At 47.5% G+C, this 22,653-nt stretch overlaps 1 protein-coding gene across 1 annotated transcript in view; it reads right to left on the bottom strand.

Annotated features, from left to right (window-relative positions):
• Positions 1-22,653, bottom strand: part of PDE6A (phosphodiesterase 6A) — a 272,026-nt gene that overhangs the window by 90,242 nt on the left and 159,131 nt on the right. Inside the window, exons 4-7 of the mRNA XM_078650645.1 lie at positions 21,756-21,896; positions 20,505-20,579; positions 14,195-14,259; positions 6,420-6,486 (exon numbers count right to left, since the gene is read on the bottom strand). Coding sequence (XP_078506771.1) covers positions 6,420-6,486; positions 14,195-14,259; positions 20,505-20,579; positions 21,756-21,896 — 348 coding nt within the window. The remainder of the gene's footprint in view (positions 1-6,419; positions 6,487-14,194; positions 14,260-20,504; positions 20,580-21,755; positions 21,897-22,653) is intronic.

The following is a 22,653-nucleotide window of genomic DNA, read 5'->3' as shown; positions in this document are numbered from 1 at the left end:
TTTGGTCCCAGTCTTGCCACTGGCCTGGCAAGTCTTGCAGGTCTTGCAATAGGTGTCAGAGGCAACTCTCATCCTAGGCCAATAAAAATGTGGGACTAGCCTCGCAAAGGTCTTGTCCTGGCCCAGGTGTCCGGCTAAGGGTATCTCATGCGCCAGTTCCATCAAAAAGGCCCGGTAGCACTGGGGGACCACTAATGCCCTTGAAGATCCATGCACCGGAACCCTTGGCTCACTGTACAGGAGGCCATCCTCCCAATACACGTGATAGTTGCCGGTCTCCTTGTTCATCGCTTGGGCTTTGGCTTGTCGCCGCATGCCTTCAAGCGTGGGGCACTCCTTCTGCGCCCGACAGAAATCCTCCCGGGTAGGACCTCCTTCAAAATGCCACTCGGCAAGGGTCGGCAAATCCTCCATGGGAACGACATCCACCTCCACGGACTCCGGGGTTACCTCCGCGGGCTCCCCATCCATCACACGGGGTGTGTCCTTCACAACACTCTCCTCTGGACCGACAGTGGGTTGGGCCATTGTTTCAGGCTCCAACCCGGTTTGAGCTTCTTCCCGGGCAGCCATGGACCGCGTGACTATGCAAGTCCACCCTGGTAATCCCAGCATCTCAGTGTGGGCCTTAAACTCCACTTCCTTCCAGGCGGTATGTTCGAGGTCATTACCGAGCAGACAGTCCACAGGCAAGGCAGGGCTGATCGCAACTCTCAGCGGGCCTGACACTCCTCCCCAATCAAAGGGAACCTGAGCCACGGGATAGCAGCTCTTTCTGCCGTCAGCCAACACGGCCGGATGGTACACATCAGGAACAACCTGCTCAGGGGACACCAGCCGCCTCACGACAGTGGTCATGCTGGCTCCTGTGTCCCTCAGAGTGTCCACCTCCTCCCCATTGACCTTCACCCTCTGCTGGTACTTAGCAGTATTCGATGGTAAGGGCGTCACTGGGACCATCTCTCTATCCCCAAGTGAAACCAGGGTCAGGCCTGTCCACTCCCCTTCCCTATCTAGGGGCAGCTCCAACCCAAGCGCTACACTAGCCACCCCGGGACTCTTGCCACCAGTGGGGGCTGGGGGTCGTTTGCGACACTGGGGGTCTCCCTTGTAGTGTCCGACCTCTCCGCACTCATAGCACCGGATCACTTTTGGCTGCTGACTCTTGTCAGGGTAAGTGGGTTTTGGGGAACGGTTCTGAGGTGGGGTACCTCCTCCTTTCCCAAACTGTCTAGTTTGTGGGCCCCGTGAGAACTCTGGTCTTTTATCTCCCCCCCTCTTTCTTCTGAGGGGCGCCCTGTCCGCCTTTCGGGCCATCTCCCCTGGGGCCCTTTTGTGACACCCGGGTGCTGACCCAAATATACGCCTCCTCCGCGAGCTCACGGGAATCAGTAAGCTTGCGGTCCACCAAATGTTGGCGCAACTCCGGAAAACACTCATCCAAGTGGTGCTCTCTCAAAAAAAGGTTATACAGACCCTCAAAATCACGCACCTCGCTGCCACGCACCCAACCATCCAGAGCCTTTCGGGCATATTAAAAAAAATCCACCCAATTCTGCGTGGACAGCTTATGGCTGCCACGAAACCTCTGGTGATACCTTTCAGGGTTGAGGCCAAAATGTTTGATAAGCGCCTCCTTCATGGGGATACCTAAACTGGTCTGCCTTCTCCAAATACAGGAGGGAGTCCCTGATGTCAGGAGGTATATACCGGTACAAACCACCTCCCCAGTGTTTCTCAGGCACCCCATGGGCAGTCAAGGCCATTTCATACGCCTCCAACCACCTGGCAATGTCATCCCCCTTGGTGTAGCTCGCTATCACCTCCTTAGGTAACCAGAATCAGGGCTCCTGATGAGCTCTTGGTACGCTGCCACCATTAGGACTCTCTGGCGCACTCAACTGCAATTCTTGCAGCTCAATTGCCTTGAGCTGCAGCTTGTGCGCCCACTTCCTTTCCTCCAATGATCATTTTTCTCTCTCGAAAGCAAACTGCTTATCTTCCCTTTCTCTCTCTAACTCTAACTTGGCAAGCTCCCACTTCAATCGCCTCTCCTCCCTCCTGTCCTCGTACTCCTGCGGTGACACACTCTCCCTAGATACACTGCTCCCTGCCCCGGAACGTCTTCCTGGCAATACATTGTCTGATATGTCAATGTTGAGTAGGCCTGGGTCTTCCTGGGTGTCCGCCTCCCCATGTATGACCTGTTCCCCATCCTCTTCTTCCTCTGGGTGGGCCCTTACCCATGCCCTTAAGGTGGTACGGAGCTCTTCTTTTACAGCTCTCGTCCCCACAGGCACCCCCACCCCCTGACAAAACTCCCTTAACTGCACTGCCGTGTACCTATCAAGGTCAGCCAGCTGGAACTCCATTCTGTCAGGTGGGGACCTAGATAACCTGGAAGAGAGATTCTAGGATGTGGGCAACAATGCTGGTTCAACACACTTTGCTGCAGGCTAGACAGTGGTGGGCAATTGGGTTTGCTTGACGCATGATAGGTGTCCAATTAATTGCAGCACACTCTGTCCCACTGGAGGGTGTTAGGTAGCTACAGGTCTTGGATCCCACCGCTCGCCACCAATGTAAGAACTGGGACCACCAGTTCTCCGTGGGGTAGCATGGCTCGAGCAGGAAGGCAGCCAGGGGCTAGCGTGTAAAGCAGCTACCTAACACACACATCCAATGAAACACACAGTGGCGCAATAATGGAGACCACACCAGTAGTTGTATTTGAAAAATCAAGATCTTTTATATAGGCTTTCAATTAGAGCAATGCATTGGTAATTCATTAGCATTTCAGGTAAGCATTTCATTAGGCAGTTGCAGAAAGACTTATCATTAAAATAATAATCAGCTCATCTAAGCAGTGAAACATTAAATAACCCCGCCTGTCGCATCAGACTCTTCGGCAGGCAAAGGGGGTACTTTCATAACCTGGAGGATCCTACAAGAAGCGACTATAGCATTGCATTAAAGTAACACATTAAACCTCTCATAGACGCTTTCTAAATTGTGGTTCATAGAAAGTAATAAAACATTTCAGCAAGTACTTTTCAGTATAACAGAGAACTTCAAAGAACACAGCCTTTAGTAACCTTCCACAAGCTTCTCTTCTTGTGAATACAGAACGGTTTGCGACCCAGATCAGATCATCAGAATACTATGGAAGTCCACCCCTGCAAGAAAATTCAGTACAGGGAAGTGACTCTCCATCCCATTAATAGGCTTGTAAATATGGTGCACTATGAACATTTCAGGCTGGATACATGTATGCAAAACGATATGACGGGGAAAGTGTCTATCCCCAGACCTCCAAACTCTTGAGGCACATTAACAGGGGGGCCAACGGGCCCAGTCTCAGTTCACCCCGGGGGAGGGGCGACCTCGGGCCTCTCCCGGCCTACCGCCCTCCTCCCCGGGGGTTACCTGGTGTTCTTCGGCCCTCCGGGGCCCTTGCGCAGACTCTGGGGCCGGAGGTGGGGCTCCAGCGCTTCCGGGGCCTGACCCGACCCTGTACGGCGCGGGGGCAGTTCAGGAGCCCCGGCGCCGGGGCGCGGCTGGATCAGCGTTTGGGGGCAAACGGAGGGGGCTCTCAGGCTCCACGGCCCCCTCAGCGACGATCATGGGCTTCCCCTTAATGTAGGCAGAGGCACGGGGACGTCAGCTAATCGCTGCGCGGCTCAGGCGGGGGCGCGGCCTATGACGCGGCTTGCGTCCCCCGTCACGTGATGAGGGGAGGCTGACTTCGGGCCTAGCTCGGCCCGGAGATTACGATGCGGCGGCCCTCGCCTGACACTGGAGGCCGCCGAGGGGGGGATCAATGGCGCGTCCCTTCACCGGAGCACAGGGGCAGCAGAAGGAGGATGGTTTCCGGCCCAGCGCGGCCTCTCAGGGTTTCCGGCGGCCCTCTTCTGGCATACGGGGCCGCTGAGGGGGAGTTCCCGCGACCTCTGAGGAGATTACTCGATGCCTCAGGAGGGCGCATACGTCTCCGGGCCGTGGCGGTGAGTCGGGGGATGCTAGCGCCTCGTGGAGGCAGTGCCCAGGCACCGCAGCACTCGCTCGTGGGGCAAATCAGACGGCTCAGGAGAGCGCTTGGTGCAGGGCAGCCCAGCGCTTTGGGGGAGATGCTTCTCGGCGCTGTGCAGGGCCACAGTATACAGCGCTTGGCCAAATAAACAGCAGACAGTGCTGGCAGGTTGAGTAGCCAAACAGTTCAGTCCTGGGGGGGAGATAAGTGGGGCAAGGTGAGCCCACTGCAGGCAGGGGGGTGCGCAGGGCAGCACAGTCCAGTACCTGGTCGATCACCCAACAGTCTCTAGTCACAGGAAAGCAGTTTTCTTGGCGCTTGGATGGTTCTGCGCCCTTAGTTACTTGTTTCTTGAAGTGGAAGAGGGGGGGGGTGAGTTGAAGGCTTAAAGAGTTTCTCCTCAGTCACTGCAGATGGACCCTGGGATTCCCTACCACTGGGCCAGATCAGGGGGCTAGCTTATGACACCTCACCCAGCTTAAGAGGCAGCACCTAAATCCTGTCACTCCCAGTAGCATAGGTTCCTCACTAGGCCCTCCCGCCTAAAACTCCTGCGTGGGTTCCCCAGGTCAGTGATGCCCCAACTGACTAGAAAAAGCTCCCTCCCTTGCTTATATATGCCCAGGTCAGGTGACCACTCTCTAAGGCGGGTAAAGTCAGGTCTGCCTTCCTTCTGGAAGGTTCCAGGAGCTTCCCCTCTCTAACTATGGACAGGGGCTGGGTGGCTGGTGTTGCAACATTGTATGGGGACCCAGCCTGCTCCTGGCAACTAGGGTGCTACACTAAAAAGACCATGCTGCAGTAGCAGGGGCCAGTGGCAGCCATGTTGGAAGTAGAGAGCACCTGCACCCTAACACAGTTTAGCTATGAAAAGGTGCCCGAAGACCTAAGGGCCAACAAAAAGTAGGTGGAAAAAAGGAGGCGAGGGCAAAAAATCACAGGGAAAGACCACCCTAGGGCTGACAGGTCTAACAGAGACCTACTTTGAATGTGGATTTTGCGAACTGACTAAATAGTTTATGTCGGTTTTCAAAATCAATTTGAAAAATTTGGTGTGCAATTTGTTAACATATATTAGAACATTGGAAAGTTCGAAGCTCCATTGAAAACAATGGAGTGTTCCGGGCTTATAATGGCTGGTATAAGCCCGGAGCTCCAACATTCCAATGTTTCTTTGTTCACAGCTCTGGCTGTGAACAAAGGCTTCAAGGAGCCGGAGATGATTTCAATCCCCTAGCGCTCCCTGAAGGCTTTGTTTTATTTGTTAGAACATTCTGCTCTCAAGTGGCAGAATGTTCTAATAGCCTTCGGCTTGGGCCTTTGACGCTGCAGTGGACCTTTAATAGCTGGTATAGCCTGCGGGCTATAAGGCTATATTGGAACACTTGGAATGCTGAGAGCTCCATTGAAGAGAATGTAGCAGCAGCGGCTTACATAAACTGGTATAGGCACGCTGCTCTTAACATTTCAATGTCTCACTACACAGCATCTGCATTTCTCTTTCCACTGCCTCTGGAAAATATATTATTAGGCAGAGGAAGGAGAAAGACAGAGGCCGTGCAGGAGGACACACGCAGCCTTCACCCTTCCCTCCTCCTGTAGCTCAGTAGTACTAAGGCTTCAGATTGAGGGAGGGGTGAATGCTGCTCAGCTTCTGTGTCTCCCTGGCTTAGCTGAACTACATAAAGCCGTTTAGCCGAGCCCAGCCCCCTTTCACAGCTATTGGAGTGACTAAGCAACAGCTAAAAGTCTGGCTGTTAGCTGTTGAACAATCACAGCAACAGCTATCAAAGGCTTTGGAGGCTCAGGGATTTCAACCCCGTCGAGGTCCGAGAGGCCTTTGTTTTTATAATTAGAAGCTTCTGCCCCTCAATGGGCAGAATGTTCTAATAGCCTTACAGCCCTCTGTAGGGGGCTATACCAGCCATTAAAGACTCGCTCCCTTGTTAAAGACCCTCGCTTACAGCTCAGGCCTTTAACACTGAAGCGGGCCTTTAATGGCGGGTATAGCCCGCTACGGCGGGTTATAAGGCTATATTATCCCCTTCTGCACACCAGTGTCAATACCAATTTAAGTATCAATATGGTCAATAAAGGAGGGAAAAAAGAGGTTCCCTTACTAAGAGAGGTCAGTTTTCATGGATAACAATGCAGAGGCCTAATCTTCACACAGAGGGGCTTCATCTGGAAGATAAGGTGTCCTAGATCGTACCGAAGAAGACCACACTCTAGTAGAGTGTGAATCTGACTTAGTCATGCGCTTTCATCCCTGGCTTAGTCATACGCTTTCATCCTTACTTGCTTCACTTCAGCTACCAGGCTCTCCACAACTCCAAGCACAATCAAGCTTCAAGCCTATTCCAATTCACAAACACTTCTCTTTACTCACAAGTCCGTTTTCAGCCACGTACGTGGGCAGCTTGCTGGCCAGAGCCCAGTGATCAGCAGGCGGGTTTCTGCAAGCACAGACGGGAAGCTGGATGTTACAATGACAAATGCCAAGATAATAAAACACAATCCGCCCGCCACCACCCAGCAGAGCTGCACACTTTTGTCAACATTCACAAAAAGTCCCCAGCCATCTTTGCAGCACGTGTGACAAGGATTTAAAAGCTGGTATATTGCTACAACATTTCTTGCCTGTGCAATTGGTCGCTATAACAGTATCAGAAGAGGGCAAAAATGAAGATCAGGGGCTTATTTATCAACACATTTTCCCATAGACACAGAATGGGTAAAACTCTTTCATACATCAGGCCTTATGTTCTTAAATCTCTTCCCTTTGAGCCAGGCATCTCATGCAGCAGTTTGATCTTGTGTTTCTGATTTCTCCTCCATGGATTAAAGCTAGAATCAGCTGCTACACCTAGCTTTCTCTGTGGTGCCCCTCCCACTTACTCTGCTACCCTCTATCTCAGGGGTTAAAAGGCAGTGAATCCAACACTGAGTAAGAAAAGAGCTAGGAGCCCTGTTTTTATACTGTAGTCTCTGCTTCCTTAGGCATTAAAAATGAAACAAGGGCTCCAACAAGTGTTATCACTGGATTTCAAAGGGTGTGCGATGTTACTACTGCTATCCAAGTCTTTTTTGGCCATGTTCTCCAGCTAAATATGCTTGCAGCAAATTGGACAAATCACTTCCTTGAAACACGCAATGGTTCACTTTAGAGAACCTAAGTGGTTCTCCAACTCGCAGATGCAAGGTGCAGTTGTTATGTCAAACTCTGTGTTTTTTCACAATTTTTGAAAAATCCTTGTTTTTGACTTTGGGGCATATTTACAAGCCCCTAACGCACCTGGAGATTCACTTTTTCTGACGCTCCAGTGGTGTTGCACTATTCCCCATATTTATTTACAGCGGCTTAATGCCACCTTGTAAATATGCCCAGTCTGCTGCAGCAGAGGGGCGAGCAATGGGTGTTGCAGTGGGCATTCCACCACAACACCCATTGCTTTTAGACGCTTCCCCAGAGTTACAAGGCTTGGGCAGTGCCAAAAACTAAAGCCAGATAATACCTAGTCTGAGAATGGCGATACAAGGAGACATTTTTATTTTCTCCTCCTTTTGTTCTCTTTCTAAGTGTGCTGCATTCAGAAAGAGCAAATCACCATTATTGATTGTTTATGTGCAGTAAGATGTCCCTTCCTGCACATACACAATTGCCCCTGCAGCGCAGGCACCCTTTCAACATGGTGCAAGGGTGCCTGCACTGGCGCTGGGCAGATTTTTAGCCCCAGCGCTAGGGGAAATGCAGGGGTGCACAGTATTTTTGTAAATACAGCCCATCCATGCATTTTGAAAATGTTGGAGTGTGCCATTGCCAAATTTAGCATAACACCGCGCTCTGGTATTTTCTTGTAAGTATCCCCCACTGTCTTCAACTTAATACTTCAAAAGGAAACCTCGATGCAGAGATGACCAGACATCATCAATATTCAGAATTAATGGATTATCCTGAAAAGGTCAGAACGTGGAATTGCCCAAATACCAGGTTTAATTCATCCATTCTTTCATCTCAGCTAAATAAAAGGTTCCTCTTATTTTTAAAAATTTGACTTACTATCTTAAATATACATGTTGTGGGAAATCAGAGGTAAGCAGCTTGATCCTGGTCAAGTCCTGCTCTCTAATATTCCCCTTTATTAGGATCCATCATGGTGCTGTCACTCTATGATGGTATCCTAATTTCCTCCTTTTTACCAGAAGTGCGGCTGAAGTCCTACAGACAAAGGGCCCGATTCTGATCTTGCTAGGGAAGCCCTCCGTACTACTCGGATCTGGAGGGCTTTCCGAGCGAAACGTGCTCCAGGGGTCCAAACGAGCGAGTATGATGCAGCCATATGCTTACGGACTCAGTTCACTCGGACTCCCATTGAACTCTACGAGAGCCTGTGTACAGACGCATACACAGGCTCCAATAGCAAAAAGGGATGGGTTGGAAAAAGCGTACACCCTGTGGCGGCCACCCCATGGTGCCCGCCACACTGTGCATGCCTGGGCCGGGGGACCCATGGGCAAACCCCTGTGACAGATTCGGAGTGCCCCAGGAGTAGGGGGGACTGCTATGGCCCCCGAAGTGTGCTTCTGACAGCCGTTTCGTCTCATTGAGATCGAGGCAAAGTAGCTGTCGGAATCGTGCATTGTACTCCCTTGGTCGGAATTCGGCTCCATAGAGCGGCACGATTCGTACGGACAGGTTCAGGTCCCGGAAAAGATTTGGTTGGTTGCGTATGCGATCTTCGGATTGTACTTGGTAGTTCAGAATTGTGTACGATTCGATCATAAACAAGGGCTATGAATCGGATACTGGAAAGCCAAATCCAATTTGGAGGCCTTCCGAGCGACATCGAAATCGGGCCCAAAGTGTGTAGTTTTCGTTTCTCAAAGGCCCCAGCGAACTTGTTGTGCAAGAGTGTGTCTGTGTTTGTGTTAGACGGAGAGAAATAGAGAGATGCATATCCTGCAGTGCTATATATATTCTGAGTGACCCAGTATTTCGGTTTCTGCTGGAACAGGATTAAAAGTAGCCTGATGATTCCAAGCACATATCCACCTGCTAAAAGCAAGTGGAAATACACCTGGTAAATGGGCCGTTATTTAGAGAAAACATGCCCAAAAAGCAATATCAGTCAGTTATTCCCCATTACAGATGTGGTATCTTATAATGGCCCTGTAAAGGCACGGTAATACTTGACTGCATCTTAGCACCTTGATGCACCATGAGAGATGGTCTGTTTGGAGCTTGGAAAAAGCATGTTGTGGTCGGAGATAATGCTTATTAAATATGTATGTAATAGTTGAACACTTGACACTGCTTTAGTCGATCCTTACTTTGTAAGGACAGTGATGTCACGGCCCCTGCATCGTTCTACTTCCTCAAGACATATGTGTTTATCATAGATAGTGTGTGGAGTGATATGACAGTATATACAGGTTGTTAATATTGATCTAACAATAATATTGTATCCACTGCATTGACATACCTCTATATTATGAGGCAAGTCTATATTTACTATTCTTTAATTCCACTCATACTTAACATTGGAGTGGAATTAAAAAGAGTAAATATACACCTACCTGAGAGTATAATGGAAGGCTAACATGGTAGATGCAATATTATTGCTATAAACAATGGCGTAACAAAACTTAAGGGGGGCCTCTGCAAGGTACATGGAGGGGGCCCCTCCGGACTCAACCAGGAGCTCTCAGTCCAGGGTACTGTGCTGAGGGGCCCCTCTGGAGCTCGGGGCGCCACTGCACCGCAGGGGCTGTGGGGCCTATGTTACGCCACTGAGCATGCGATCTATCGCATGCAATATAGTGACACCTCATGCGAGGTACTGATTGGACATTACCAGAATTTCTCTGCTCAGCAAGGGGCTAAATAAATCATAACTATGGGTGGGGGCTAAACCTACTTGTTTTACATTATTAGAGGTAGTGATTGGCTGGCTGTCTTCCGGGAATAGATTCATGTTTACTTAATAAAGACAGTGATGAGGAAGAGTTGGACTCTATATTATAACGCTCCTTTCAGAATTCGAGGCAATCCAGTGCACAGCAATTTACACATACCACAAGGCACAGTGCTGAGTGCATAGAAAGCAGCAAACAAACAAGTATTAGCAATGCGTGGTCTCGGCTCTTAAAGGCCAAACTACTGACTTTGCAAATGATTTTTTGTCACCTGGATGCATCATGACACATGTTGACGCATGGTCAGCCACATTAGATTGTGCATTCTATTAAAGAAAACGTATTCCAAGATGGCCCCAGAAGTGTGCGCATGCATCGTGACATGTACAAGTTTGAGTTTGAGTTTAAAGCATTTGTTGAGCGCACGTACACCTGGCGGTTTCATGGCGCTATGAGGTACTGGGCCCAAGAGGGTAGGGAGATCGGGGAGGATGAGAGGAGTGGGGCAGTTATGATGGAAAGCCTTGTGAAAAGAGAAAGGTTTTAAGCGCCTTTCGGAAGTGCAGGTAGTGAGTGGAAGATCTAAGGTGGATGGGAAGGGAGTTCCAGAAGGCCGGGGCCAGTGTGGAGAATTTCGAGCCCCCCCACTTTTTACGCTTGAAGCGTGGGACTGCCAACAGCTGTTGGGAAGATGAGCGTAGTTCCCTGACGGGGGCGTATGCTTTGATTTCCGAGGAAATAAAAGCGGGGGCAGTGCCGACCCGGGCTTGAAAAGTGATGCATCCCATCTTGAACTGAGCTCGTTCTCGAATTGGGAGCCAGTGCAAGGACTTGAGGAGAGGCGTAACGTGATGGAATTTGGCCAAGTTGTAAACCAGGCGGGCCGCCTGGTTTTGGACCAGCTGTAATCGTCGCATGCTGTAGGCGGGCATGCCACAGTATAGAGCATTTCCGTAGTCCAGGCGGGAGATTATCATCGCCAGGACAATGAGTTTTCGGGCAGAGAAGGAAAAAAATCGGGAGACTTTGCGGATGGTGCGAAGTGAAAGGAAGGTAGAGGACACCACAGAGCTGACCTGGGAATGCAGGGTGAGTTGGTTATTCAGCTTGATTCCTAGAGTTCTCACAGAGGAAGAAGGAGAGGGGGGGGGCCTAGGGAGGGGGGCCAAAAGAGAGAGGACCAGGGACTGGAGCAACCAACTTGTCAGAACCAGCTCAGTTTTGTCTGGATTTAACTTCAGGTGGTTGTAATTCATCCAGTCCCGGATGAAGATCATAATAGACTGGAACATCGCCATGGACTCAGGGGATGGGGACAAGGTAAAAATAAGCTGCAGGTCATCCGCGTAGTTGTAGACGGTGACATCCATTAGCTGGAGGGCGAAAATGAGAGGGGCGATGTACAAATTAAATAAAAGGGGGGAGAGGGAGGAGCCCTGGGGACCCCGCATGGAACTTTCCGGAAGTCGGCCGAGAAGTCGCCCAGGCGTACTGCCTGGATGCGGTCCCTCAGGAAGGAGGACAGCCAGACCAAGGCTGAACCACCGATCCCCGCCTCCCTGACACGAGAGAGTAAGATGGAGTGATCAACCGTGTCAAAGGCGGCGGAGAGGTCAAGGAGGACCAAGGCCTGGGGATGGTTGGTGTCCATACCCTCTCTGAGGTTGTCAAGGACCGACAGCACCACGGACTCCGTAGAGTGTGCGGGGCGGAACCCAGCCTGTCGGGGGGCTAGCACCCCGTTCTCCTCCACAAAGGTACTGAGCGTACGGGTAACATGGCGCTCCAGTACCTTCCCTAGGAAGGGCAATAATGAGATAGGGCAGTAATTGACAAGAGCTGAGGGGTCGGCTCCAGGTTTTTTCAGGATGGGCAAAATGGTGGCTGTTTTTAGGGGTTGAATGACAATGCCCTGGGACAGTGAACTGTTAAGAAGTTTGAGAGGGGGCTGCACACAGGCAGAGTAGATGTGTCTAAGGATGTGAGGAGGGCAGGGGTCCAAGGGAGAGCCTGATTTGACCATAGGGAGGAGGGAGAGAAAGGCCTCCTCTGTCAGAAGAGGGAGAGAGTCGAGGCATGCCTCGACTGACGGGCACTGGGGGTCGACAAAAGAAGGGGAGGGGGGAGGGATGTTTGCTTTGATGTCGGAAATTTTGTCTAGGAAGTAGGTGTTAAGGGAGTCGCATAAATCCTGGGAGGGAGAGGGTTTGTGGGTGGCTCTGTCAGAGTAGGCAAGATTGTGTACGATGGAGAAGATTTCTCTAGTCTGGTTTTCGGCAGCCAGAATTTTGGAGGAGAAGTAGGCAGTTTTCGTGGTCAGAATGGCTTTTTTATATTGGGACAGGAGGGCGGAATACTGGGTTTTAAGGCTGGGGCAGTAATCAGGCCTCCAGGCCCGCTCGGCATGGCGTACTGAGAGTTTAAGGGCCTTGAGTTCCTCGTTGAACCAGCGGTTTGCGTCATTCAGACGTCTGGAGGACACCCGCCTGAGGGGGGCGACAGAATCGCAGCCCGACAGGAGCCAGGAATTTATAGAGTCGGCTTGTGCCCAGGTGTTTTTGGGAAGAGAAGGCTTGGTGGCTGGGTTAAGGTGCAGGAAGAAGGATATCAGGAAGTGATCAGTCCAGGTGCAAGGTGAAATAGACAAGGAAGCTATAGGGCAGTTGAGAGACCAAATCTGATCTAGGATGTGACCCTGGTTGTGGGTGGGGGAGTGAACGTGGGAATCAAAATTAAGAGAACGAAGGGTGTCCGAGAATTCTTTAGAGGTTGAGCATTCTGCAGGGTCGGAGGGCCAGAAGTTAAAATCTCCTAAAACCAATATGGAGGAGTTATTGACCGCAAGGGTGGACACTAGATCTTGGAAGCCGGGGAAAAAGAGTTGGGAAGGTTGGGGGGGGGGGCGGTACATGAGCAAGCAGGTAAGTGGGACTCTAAACGACGGTGAACGGACGACTAAAAAGTCAGTTGATCCGATGGGGGAAAAGGTTAGGGGCTGAAAAGAGAATTCTCTACGGGCGATCAGGGCGACGCCACCTCCTGATTTGCCGAAGGGGCGGTCGGTGCGCAAGGCATAGTATGCAGCGGGAAGGGTAGCTAGCAGGGAGGGAAGGGAGTGGTCACTGAGCCAAGTCTCTGTAAGAAATAAGAGCTGCGCGTCCGGAAGATGCACATAATTTATGGACAGGTGGAGCGGCGGCCGGGGGGCGTGGCCTCTGAAAAAGGGGCGCAGCCTCCGGGCTCGCCGGGATGGCGGTAAGAGATGTTTTGTTTAAGGGGTCGCGGCAGCGCTAAATCGGCTGCGTGACCAGAACTGAGGAAACGAAGTGGGTAGGTAGTGGCAGACAATATACAAGTGACTTTCAGTACAAATTTAAAAATACGAGTTAAAAGAGTCTCGCTCCCGGCTTTCCGCCTCAGGAGCTCAGTGCTTCATCGCGCCTACATGCAGTAATATACAGTAGCCAGGTTTATTGTATCGACCTAACATTGTGAATGGACATGTTACAATGGTAAAGTTCAAAAACAGGCAAACAAAGTGCACACAGGTGCAAAAAATTAAGCAAGCATCCTAGAGGCAAAATGCACCTACCAGGCCGTTGCAGATTTTTTTTACTGAAAATGGGAAATGGATAGGGACTGAAACCGGGAGCACCAGGAGCGGGGAATTGATAGAGTGTGCAGAAGTGAGAGGCACAGGAGCAAGCGGAGGAGAGCGAGGATACACATGCACTTCTATAGAGTGCAGTGCTAAGTGAGAAAAAAAGTCTAATTAAGTCAGCAGTGGAAGGATACAACTCATCCAATCACAACAGTATTTGCCTGAAATGCTCTTGGGTATGACAAACACAAGAATTTGGAAGAATCCATCCAAAGCAGATATCTTGCATTTACAGCAGAACCACCCACTCATTAGCAAGGAGTTGACTAAAAGCCCACTGGAAGTATATGTTGTGTATTGCAAACAAAAGACCTGCCAACAGACACCCAAAGCTGTCTGTCACTGAGACCAAAAAAACTGTGATTTGGAGGATGATTTCAGCTAGAACTTATAGCATGGGCATAATGCAGACCTCTGCAGCCACTGTGACGCAGAAAGACCCAAAACCCTTCAGCCGCCCCCCCACCCAGCTCTACAAGGAGCCCACTTTCAGTCCAAGGCCACTGAACATCTTTGAATATGGTAGGGGGTCTCCATAACACATACTGCAGGGGGCCACATCATTTTTCATTACACCGCTGACTCACGGAATGACTTTAATCTCCTCCTTCCCATGCAGGATGTAGTCGATCACCTTGTAAAAGATGATTTCCTGTGAAAAAGGTAAAATACACAAGACAATAAAGGTTAAATGAGGACTTTAGGTTTTGGGCCTAGACTACTGCTACACACCCTGCTTAGTGCTCACTAGGAAAAGGTGTAAAAACTAAAGTGAAACAGTAGAATTAATGCACCAAAACGTAAAGCAACAATGCATCACACTCTCGCTGTCTCTTGAATACAGGCTCTTGTTAGAAGTCATGGGGCGGTGCAAAACGTCTTTAGGGAAAATCACCTAAAATTAGCATAAACCGGCCCAAGTTTACAATCCTCCTAGAAACCTACACGAGGAGACAGTTCATAGGGATGTACTTCCACATACACTAGATCAAAGTCTAAGAGCACAAAAGATTCACGACCTCATTTATGAAGCCCCTTGTGCCATCGGAAAGTTACTTTTTGTGATGTACCGTGGCGCAGAAGCCAGCTCCATTTTTACGAGGCTGCACTAAGCCACTTTTTGTTGTTAGTGCTGCCTCGTAAATATTGTTCCCTTTAATGCAGTTTCTGTGTGAAAGGGGCGTGCAATGGGTGTGGCTGGGGAGGGGGGCATTCCCAGCACCATCCATTTTGAACTGCCCCAGATTTATGAGAAATCGTAACTTTGAGGTAGTGCCAAAAACTTACGCCACTCCAGGGCAGGGGTATGAGAGGCACAACGAGGAGAAATATCTTTATTGCACCTCGTTTTTCCTTTTTCTATGTGTGCTGCATTCTGCAGCTCACATAGAAAGAGGAAATAGAATCTTGTGATTGTTTTTGTGCAGGAAGATTTCTGATAGATACAGCACATTCCTGCTCGTTTCTTTTGCCGTAGTGCAGCGCAACAGGAAGGCCTGCATGCTGCCCTACAGAAAAACCTCATCAATGAAGCCCTCAGGTTCTGGCTTCACTTTGAAACCTCTATTCATTCTGCCTTTGGACAAATGAGCACAATAAACAGAAAAGACTAGGGAACGTATCATGTACGGTGTGCAGGCATCCACGCTGTCGAATGCAGGGCAAATCCATCACTGGCTGGTGCTTTGCAGGACTCTGTGTCCTACTACATGTGCTCTACACTGCAAAGGAAAGTGACACGCACCTAGAGATGTGTTCCTTCCCTCTACCCTCAGGAGCATGGGGATCTCACATTCTTCTGATACTGTCCACCAGTGAAGAGTTCCTTTGCAGGGCGAGTACAAGCCCACCAGTGTCTCCACAGGGGCACCTTGAAGCCTCCAGCTTAAGCTGAGAACATAGAAGAGCTGATGCAAGGCTAGGCTGTGTGGCAATGTCTACTGTCCCCGCTCCACAGAATGACACAAATTGTAGATCACTTCCTTCCTCAGGCAAATATCCCATAATGGTACATGTTCAAGGAAAACAGGGCACCCTCATACAGAGGGCAACATCACTTGTTCTCCTGCCCTCACTTCCTAGCGTCTACTTCCCATTGCTCAATTCTCAACTCCATGCTCCCTAACTATCAATTTTTGGTGTCAGAGTTCCTGAGTTAATACTCACTTTCCTAAAATGCCCAGCTCCCTGCTCCCCATCCCATTATCCATACTACCATACCCCCCTTCGACATATGTGGCGCTAAGCTCCACTTCTGTTAATCCCTGGCAACACTACTGTGATGCTGCAGTTGGTAAACAAAGTATTTAACGAAACTTTTTGTCCCCATTCAATCACAACGTGGTTGTTACAACAACTGCGTTGTGATTCCGAATGCCACTACTCCACAAGTCGGAACAATGACTTGCGAAGGGGGGGGGGGTGTTGGATTTAAAATCCAACACCTTCCTTACTGTCCGCACAGACTGCGCCCCCCCTCCGCAAGTCATTGTTCTGACTTGCGGAGTAATGGTATGCGGAATCACAACGCTGTTGTTGTAACAACCGCTTTGTGATTTAATGCGGACAAAAAGACTGCGGGATAAGGAGGCAGTTCCCTAGTGCTTGGCATCATGCAAGCTTCAAGGACAAAAGTCTGCATGGGTTAGACCAGCTGTCTCACCCTGAAGTTTCTGCCTTTGTACCGAAAAGACCTCCTGCATTTTTCAATCTCTGGCTGCTTTTGCTGGCCTCTGATCTAATGTGTCATATGACCACCAACTCCAGCTTTCCAGAGGACATACTTTGTCCTTTTAGCAAAAAGGTCCATGACACATCGCTCGTATCACCAGAAGGCACCACTGCTCAACGCTCCAACAGTATATATGAAAAGGGGGTCCCAGACAAACCACAACAAATTAATAGATTCACAGTGTTTAAGTTAAATTAATTCAAAAAAGATCGAATCAGGGTGCAAGGTGTTTTTATTTTCACCGCACCTGTTCTAAATATTCATTAGTTCATTTAGTCAAAAGATAAATATATACACAATATACATAAATTCAATGCGCCCACGGGGGAGAGGGGAAAGTGCAAGTGAAATGATACACATTTTGATAGTTCAACATCACTAATCAAAAAAAATTTCATTTGCATATGTCCATATTTCAAAATTACAAGAAATCATAGATCCCCATATGAGCTGCCGACGGGGAAGACGATGTCCCACACGCTCCCCAACCTTTCCAAATTAGATCGGATATGCCGAGGGCAAAATGACGTTGTTTGACCTGAAACACGAGTAACTCCCCCGCCATGGAGGTTGAGAGTAATAGAATATTTTGAATCTTCGAGTCCAATTTGAAATACGGCAGAGATACAGCTATTTTCACTGATACCTACATTGATGGCAAGGACCACGTTCTCTCAGGTCACCATTTGATTCCTCTACAGGAACAGCCCCACCTTCCCTCCCCTTCCCTCACGTCCTGACGAAGACCCGCGTAGTAAGGATCGATCGTCCTACATCCTATGGGTCGAAACGTAGACTTTTCTCTACTAACTTGAACTCCTACAGAACAGTTTAATGTTTATAGCTGAATAGGAGATTCTGTTATGAAATTCTCTCTGATGTTTATACACTGTATTTGACCTCTCATATGGGGATCTATGATTTCTTGTAATTTTGAAATATGGACATATGCAAATGAATTTTTTTTTGATTAGTGATGTTGAACTATCAAAATGTGTATCATTTCACTTGCACTTTCCCCTCTCCCCCGTGGGCGCATTGAATTTATGTATATTGTGCATATATTTATCTTTTGACTAAATGAACTAATGAATATTTAGAACAGGTGCGGTGAAAATAAAAACACCTTGCACCCTGATTCGATCTTTTTTGAATTAATTTAACTTAAACACTGTGAATCTATTAATTTGTTGTGGTTTGTCTGGGACCCCCTTTTCATATATACTGTCCAAATACCCAGGTCCCACCGACTATATGGGTCCAACCCCTAGATTTATAATATATCAACGCTCCAACAGTCAGGCCCGGTTGGTGGCAGTTTAATATAATTTGGGGTTTGGAGCATGGCTTGCTTTATTCATTCCACAGACAAAAGACCATTCGCCATCATTACTGATTACGCCTTACCTTCAACAGTACAGGCTTTAGGAATTTCCTTCATAGTGAGCGGGAAAGATATAGATAAGAGAGAGAGAGTGTGTGTGTGTCTTCCTTTAGAAAATGGAGGAGAGAATAGAGAAAGGTCAGCCTTACCCCAACTCCTTCTCCTGCACAGAGCTAGCTGATTGGAAATACAGCATTCCCCATTAGTGTAATTTCTCTGGGTGACTGCCTGCCAAGTGGCAGATCACTGTGGTGTCAGTGAGGCATACTGTTCTGTCAAGCAAATCCGCCTTCTTTGTTTAATGTGCAGGTAGCCCACTTATCCAGCCTCCTTCCTGATTGACTAGCACCCACCCCGCCTATTATCAAAATTGGCAGCAGGCTGCCCAACTGCCAGTGTTGGATTGGTCTTTCGGGCAGTTTTGCATATCCAGATGGCCCAGCTTGAAAGGGCCAGTGTGTCGTCTAATGTTTTTAGTACCGGCATTACCCACAGGATTAAAAAAAAAATGTCCACTCACGATTCTATACACAAAATGTCCCAGTATCTTTTTGCATTAATGGCAGCTTAGGTGGAGGATCTAGGAAGAAGAACCAGATCTTTGAGGGCCTAAAGCCATTCTTCGCGGGTGAGGAGAGGATGAGGTTAGGTTAAACTCTTATCATAAGCACTATCCTACAATAAGTTTGTTATGTTATTTGTAACAATAATCTTGGATATGACCATTTGTGCATGTTCCTAAATCAACGTTCTCAGCCATGTGTCCATGACACCTACTGTGGGTTTCCGTGACTGTTAATGAAAATTAAATAATATTAGCAGATTAATAAAGTGTATGTATTTAAAAAAGAAAAATTGAAAATTGAACAAATGTGAAAGAGTTCGAAATGATGAGTTAAAATTAAGTTGTGAGCAGCACAAGTATACTTACAAGTAGACAGGATAACCTACTTGCGGGATGCACTGCTTGCCTTTAACCATCCTAGTGAATCTCTGGGTTGCACACGCTACGAACCCACCTCCTTCTTAGTGGCTCCTTACTCTACTTGCTCTGCTGGTGGGGTGTTTCCCGCTAAACTTGGGCCTGAGCAACGGCCAGCTTCTAAAAACAGTGCAACATGTCTGTCGACTATCTCTACTACTTCAGATGCCTTCCACCAGCTGAGTACCATTGTGTCCTATTTGCTTATGAATGCAAAATCACTAGTGAAACATAGTGTAGAATTCACTCTCTTTCTTGAAACACACTATCCTTCTATTACAACAGAGATCTGGCAGGCTCATCTTCTAGTCATAGCATACTAGCCTCTATTCCTCTTGGCTTGTGCATTTTCATACAGGACCGTGTGGGAAAACAGGGAAGTGGCATTGCGAATATTTATAGAGCTGAGCTTAGGGTCCGATGCTCTCCTCCATCATTCCTGCTATATTTCAATGTAGAATTGTCTATTATGCAGAACTTTTAATGGTACTGTTATTTTTCGCCCACCTGGCACACGTTCTACCTTTCCCAGAAGATTAGTAGTCTCCTGGAGGCTGATATCTTGCTCAGTGACCATACAGTACTTGGCAATATTAATTTTAATCTTGATGCTCAGTATGATAATGACACTGCAGCCCTACTTCTGACTATTACCTCACTTGGTCTGGACCAACTGATGGACAGTCCCAAGCAACAAGCTGACCATACATTAGATGGAATTTTTTCTAATAATGAATCCTTGGGGAATATAAGAACACCTCCCCTTGTCTGGTCCAATCATAGGGCTATTTACTTTGACATCAGCTCAGACAGACAGTGCAAGGACCGTGAGCCAGCCAATTTTGGACCTCCTCATGTGCCTGGTACAATGTCCAAGCGCTGGCACTTTCTCAACTGCTAAAAAACACTCTGCCTGGGCCATCAAAAATGTTGAGACAGCAGTCTTGCAGTGCACGATCTGGTTAGACTCTGCTACCACTTCCTTGGCATCTGTAAATAGGACCAAGATTAAACAAGATCAAATATCTGGCCCTTGGTTCTCCGACGTCCTAAGGGCCCTAAAACAGGCCTGCAGGAGGTAGGAGAAAAGATGGACAGCTAGCTATTGCGATTTAGAAAAGGCTAAATATAAGATGGGTTTATCTAGATGTAAGCTATCAACAAGAGACAGAGGGATAATGTAGAGAAAACACTCTTGATCCCCCAATAAGTAGTATAAACAACTAAAGAGTGTGAATACTGTAACATCAAGAGAGGGAGCATGGGGATAGATATATAAATCTAATTAGATTTATATAGTAGGCCCTCACTCATCAACCTGGTTGGTGACATGCTTCATCATTGGGCCCCACCGGGAGAGGCCGAGTGCCTCCCCGGTGTGCTTGGCCCCAGAGTTACTGCGGAGCTGGTTATTTTGTGTTGTGAAGTGTGAAAGGGTGACAGTGTGATTTACTTAAAAATGTCTGGATTGTGTCACAAAAAGTTTATTGGGTGGCCAAGCAGACAAATTAAATACTCACCTTATTATCAAGTCCCTATTAGCTCTACCAAAGATCTATCGGAGGAACTAATGTATGTAAGTGGATTATTGAGTTTCTATGGGCCCAAACTCTTAGATGTAATAAAAGTTTCATACCTGATATTGGAGATGCTGTGAAGGAGTGTAACATTTACACCGCTTCCGCTGGATCAACAGATATACTTTCCACAGCGGGGGTAAGCAAGGAATGTCTACATGCAAATGTTTGCTAGCACACTACTTTGTAGAAGACTTGGAGTGTTGGCATGCTGGTACCCTACCCTTCCATCTGGAGTCTTTGGTCCGGAGTATGGCGGAACCTCCCCCATCAGTATGGGCCACTGGTCAAAAAATTCCTAAGGAAGAAAGAAAAGTGTAATTGGTGACTTGTAAAAATGCCGAATTTACTGGTGTCAAATGAGTAGAAACCAAGGAAATTAGGATGGTAAAGTGGATGAAGGGGATATGACTGGCATTTCACAGAATTCTTTTTACTCACTCTTCATTAAGCCTAGGAATGTTTATCAATTCTGAGAATAGGTACCAATCGTCAGTTCATATTTCTTATTATAAATTCAAGATTGAACTTTTGAACTATATATCTGTTTCTCCATCTATGTACCTTCCCCTCCATTCACTGCTTTATTAATGTGTCTGCCCCTCCACCATTTCATGTATTAATGCACCTGCCATAAAATACATTGATGTATTGAGGCAACTGCCCCTCCATCTATTGATTTATGCAGCTTGTTCCTCCATCCATTGATTTATCAATGTAGCTGCCTGTCTATCCATTGAGTTAGCCAGGAATCTGCCTCAAGATCCAGAGTTGTTTATCCTTAAGTACTTTCAACTGTCTGTCTGTCTGTCTGTCTGTCTGTCTGTCTGTCTGTCTGTCTGTCTGTCTGTCTGTCTGTCTGTCTGTCTGTCTGTCTGTCTGTCTGTCTGTCTGTCTGTCTGTCTGTCTGTCTGTCTGTCTGTCTGTCTGTCTGTCTGTCTGTCCGTCCGTCCGTCCGTCCGTCCGTCTATCTATCTATCTATCTATCTATCTATCTATCTATCTATCTATCTATCTATCTATCATCTATCTACCAATCTAATGACATTTTGGCTATATTGGGAGAAGGCACAGGTGAGAAGCCAAAGTAAGGGATTTAGCAAATACATTTCAAACATGGTTCCACGTGAGTGCTGCAAAGAAGCCCTCAAAGAGGTCCAGGCAGCCCTCCCAGAGCTCTAGTGTTGTCTGGGCCACTTCGAACACTTGAAATGTCTAGCCAAAGTAGTACATTCTTTTCTAGACTAAAGAAATAAGCAAATATCCCTACATTTTTAAATATGATGCATTCTTTGAACTTGCAGCCCAAGCCAAATGGCTCTCGAATCCCTCTGGTAGGTCTTGAGATCTTTTACGATGTGACAGGTCAACTGTGATTTGAGATATAGCAGTACATATAAACCAATTGCAACATGCAGGTTACACCCAATTTGCTTTTGTTAAGTTGGTCTGGCTAATAGCAGCAATATCCAACCTTTGTCTTGGTCATGTCCAGGAGACCCACAGAGTATCGGTCGCAATTCAGGAAGGCGCGAACTGTATACAGGGCTTTGTGAAACTGTCTCTCAATGTCTGTCAGCTCCTCAAAGACTTTGCTTGCAGACCACAGCAGCACCTGGAAGATGAGGGATAACACTTTCCATCAGAGATTTAGACAGGCAAAACACAATAATAAGAGCTAAACAAACAAAAGAGAGCAAAGGGGCCCTAAGTTCATAAACTTTGTCATTGAACAACTAATTTGCCACTCCTGGTTCGTAAAATCCTTATCCATTTCTGATTCACATGATCAGAATGGTGCACTTATATCCTAACGAATGAGATTTTTTTTCACACGAAAATTCTCCTACTATGGTGAAAGTTTATTGTGAGTAAATGCAATATTAAGGTCGGATTAAGTGAAGTTTCTAGGTGCTTACTGTATCAAAAGTTGGTGAATAGTAATAAATGTGCAGGTTTGGGAAATCAAACAATATTTTACATATCATTTCAAGAACAGGAGATGTTTTCAAATGTACCAGTACCCCAGAAAGAGGAAGTGTGTTTGCATAATGGCGACTGGGAGGAGACAGTCAAAAAAACATGATGGGAATGTCGAGTATGGGGTATCTTTTTGAGTGCAAATATTCTTTTGCGTCCAAAGTACTTGTAGAATTGTATGTGATTCAGAATGTAAACATATTAAATGTTTTAATTCACATAGATCTGTATGGTCTGCATACATATCCAAGTGTGATACTGTTTTTTCATAATTCCCAAGAAAACAGGAATTTATGCCAAAAGTAGGACAAACCATGAGACAGTACATTTGACATTTTTGAACTAAAGTTTTGCGACATGGACACAGAGCCTTTTTCTATAAAAAAAAAACG

The sequence above is a fragment of the Lissotriton helveticus genome, chromosome 7, assembly GCF_964261635.1.
Source record: "Lissotriton helveticus chromosome 7, aLisHel1.1, whole genome shotgun sequence".
Lineage (NCBI taxonomy): Eukaryota > Metazoa > Chordata > Amphibia > Caudata > Salamandridae > Lissotriton > Lissotriton helveticus.
This window is presented reverse-complemented; position numbering and strand designations above follow the sequence as displayed.